General features: G+C 35.3%; 1 protein-coding gene across 1 annotated transcript; it reads right to left on the bottom strand.

Annotated features, from left to right (window-relative positions):
• Positions 1–1738: 1738 nt before the first annotated feature.
• On the bottom strand, positions 1739–3184 carry LOC114188522 (spermidine coumaroyl-CoA acyltransferase-like). The gene has a single exon (XM_028077095.1). The coding sequence runs from the start codon at positions 3182–3184 to the stop codon at positions 1802–1804; it is 1383 nt and encodes a 460-aa protein (XP_027932896.1). The 3' UTR covers positions 1739–1801.
• Positions 3185–3415: the final 231 nt, after the last annotated feature.

The following is a 3415-nucleotide window of genomic DNA, read 5'->3' on the forward strand; positions in this document are numbered from 1 at the left end:
TTTGAATTTACAAAAATCAGTATGAAAAGGGTAGAAAAAATGTAAGAGTTAGAAGAAACAATTTTTTTAGATTTACCAATAATAAGTTAATTGAATAAATTTAATACATAAAATTTCTCTCCAAAAGTAGAAAATGATTTGAAAAAATAATATAAAAAATTTGAGTAAAAGCTCGCGTAAAGTTTGTCTGATTAATAAATGAATTAAATATGTTTTTAATATTGAATTCGTAAAATTAACATTTTTCTTTAAAATTTATACTTTAAGAATGAATATAATATTTTAATATTAAGTTGTTTATACAGTTTAATATATTCTAGTTTTTTTCAATTGTAGGTAAATTTGCCTTCGTTATTACGAAAATGGACAAATTTTTAAAAAATTACGTATTTAGACAAATCGTTCCGTCCCCACACGTTTTCATCCAAAGAAATCGTGCACCCCCAATACATTTTTCTTAATCCAGGAGAGTCAACGGGTCAAATTAAGAAATCGTGTGGGTGCCAGACATTTTCATAATAAAATCGTTGGGGGGACAGACATTTTCAAGCAAAAAACATTAGAGGGGCACACGTTTTTTTAGTAATCGATTACCAAATCATGTAATCGATTACAAACGTTTTTGTGGTTTTTTTTGTTACTTTTTGCATGCTATCTTTTGGTTTTGTCTCTATCTATTTGATTGTATATTCTTTTGTCACAGTTGAACACTTCATGTATTGAGCAGCATTCAAAAATTGAATTTATGTCCCGCATATCAAAAGAATCAAGGAGTCATGATCACTTCAGTGTCAACCTACACATGATATCATGCTTTTAATACTATTTGTCACATGTTTTCACTAAATATTGTAATTAGTTTTTAAACTCAGACAAAAAATAATGTACCCTAAAAAAATATTAGTTTCATGATTATAAAATGAATTAAAGAAATAAATAGTAAATACTTTATTATTTAATTCAATCACACACGCACACCACAATGAATTTGGCCTATGGTTATGATGTTTATGATGTATAATCATGTACTAAGGGAAGGAACAATAGTTTTAATAGATGTTATCAATAGCACCAACTATGTAACCAATTGCAATTGGAGCAATTATGGCAGTGTCATCCTTCTTAGGATCATTGCAGTTGTGTACAGTGTGTAATCGTATGAGACAGTGATGCTGCCATAAACACTGCTGGTCTTGCTGAATCATTTTTGTGACCTCACGATTGGTAATCGATTACATGATTTGGTAATCGATTACCAATAAAAAATGTGTGCCCCCTAATGTTTTTTGCTTGAAAACGTCTGGCTCCCTAACGATTTTGTTATGAAAGCGTTTGGCACCCACAATTTCTTAATCTGACCCATTGAATCTCCCGGACCAAGGAAAACGTGTTGGAGGTGCACGATTTCTTTGGATGAAAACGTGTAGGGACGGCACGATTTGCCTAAATACGTAATTTTTTAAAAATTTGCCCATTTTCGTAATAAAGAAGGCAAATTTGCCTACAATTGAAGAAAAACCAATATATTCTTATTTTAATATTAACATGGAAGGTCGTTTGAGAATATCGTCCTCACATGCAACCAGTATCAAAAGTCCTCAATTGACAGTGTTCAGCATTCCAACCAAACAAATGTAATCCAACATTTATTACAACATAATAATACAAACAAGGGTTTAAATGTTTGGTAAAGCAAGTACATTTTTATACTTAGACAAACATGAAAGGTCCAAAAGGAATGTAGCATGAGCAAATCTGACACATTTCATGTTGTTTTATTCATTCTCAGATATAGTAGTGTTCAAATGAAAAGGCTGAGAGCCTCCATCTCGTCCTTGAACGTGAGCAATGCAGGAGCTGGTAGGGACACAAAAATACCAATCCCTCCCTCCATTGAAGAATCAAAGTTCCCAAGAGCTGAGAAAATGCATAAATCAACACATCCAAACATGTCAGAAGGCATTGGTAAAACATTCACAATTTCTTTAACTCCAAAATCTACATTTTCAAAGTCCAAGTGCCTCCAATCAGTAAAGGTAGTGAATGCACCACTCCCTTCAATGTTGAATTCCGTATCTATCTCTAAATCTGTCTCTAAAGTGTCCATGAAGTTTCTGACATAATCACTGTTACAAGAAACTTTCTTGATTTCTTTAATGAGCTTCACAATCTCATAGAGGGGCCTTTCATTGAGTTCCCTCATTGTTAAAACAACGTCAGCATCCACAACAACATTTCCATAATACCCTTCTGGCAAAGGATCTTGCAAGTGTCTTCTCACTCCAACTGTGATATTCAGCTTAACTTTCCCATCATAGCTCATTTTTAAGGCCCTACATTTAGACCTCCACACATATGCAGCAAGTGATTCAAAAGTAGTGAAGTTTTCGTTCTCACCTGATTCCTTCATCAAGCTCATCTTCAGTCTTCTGATGCTCTCACTGTCCACCTTAATGCACTGGTGCATGAGAACTTTGGTTGGAAGAAAGGGTGAAACTGCAGCTGAGGCCTCGTCCAAAAAATCAATTTGCAAAGGGTTTTTAGTGATTGATCCCGTTAGCCTATCTCTCTCCCACACAGGCTTCACAGAGGGCTCAGTTTTTCCCCTTGCAAACTCCATGATGGCTTTGAAGAACTGAAATGCTCCAACGCCATCACAAACAGAATGTAACAGCCCCATTCCAATGGTGAACCCCCCACAAGGAAAGCTTGTGACCTTGAACACCAAGGGATATTGGTGGCCACTTTCATCTTGAGAAGGAAGGTCATACACTAAGTTTTTTGCAGTTTCCATGTCAGTGCCATCCCAGTAACGGAGAGAAGAAAGCTTGCAAGTAGCATTGGCTTCCAAGAACGGAACACCTTTTGCATTGCAGTTGATTACGAGCTTTCCATCAGTGTGGTCTACTAGCCTACCTGCAAGAGGATAGTAATAGACTAAAGCCTTTGAAAGTGCTGCTTTGATCACATCAGCAGGGTGTAGTAGTTGGTGATTAGGGCAACTAGGTTCATCATGATCATCAACTTTTGATCGATACACATGGAGGGTATGGCATAGGATATTAAGATCAGGTATGTGGTCTAGTGAAGATAAATGAAGAACAGAGAATGGTGTTGGTTTTGATGGTTTGATAAGAACAACTTCTTTCATGGCAAGTTCGAATGGTGTCTTCTCAGTAGCCATTAAAATGAAGGGGATTTGAGTATGTAGCTGTGAGATTAGAAATCTGAGGGTGCAATCTTTAAATAGAGAATTATATCTTGACTTATTTTTTCTTTTACTCCATTTTTTCTCAGGCAGTTTAGGTGTTTCCACATTTTGTCCTTTGCACACATGCTTTTTCTTGAACTTGATAGTTTCTATGTCCTCCATCACTCAATCTTTCATTCTACCTCCTTTTTAAGTTTTTATTAT

Source organism: Vigna unguiculata, chromosome 6, assembly GCF_004118075.2.
Source record: "Vigna unguiculata cultivar IT97K-499-35 chromosome 6, ASM411807v1, whole genome shotgun sequence".
NCBI classification, from domain to species: domain Eukaryota; kingdom Viridiplantae; phylum Streptophyta; class Magnoliopsida; order Fabales; family Fabaceae; genus Vigna; species Vigna unguiculata.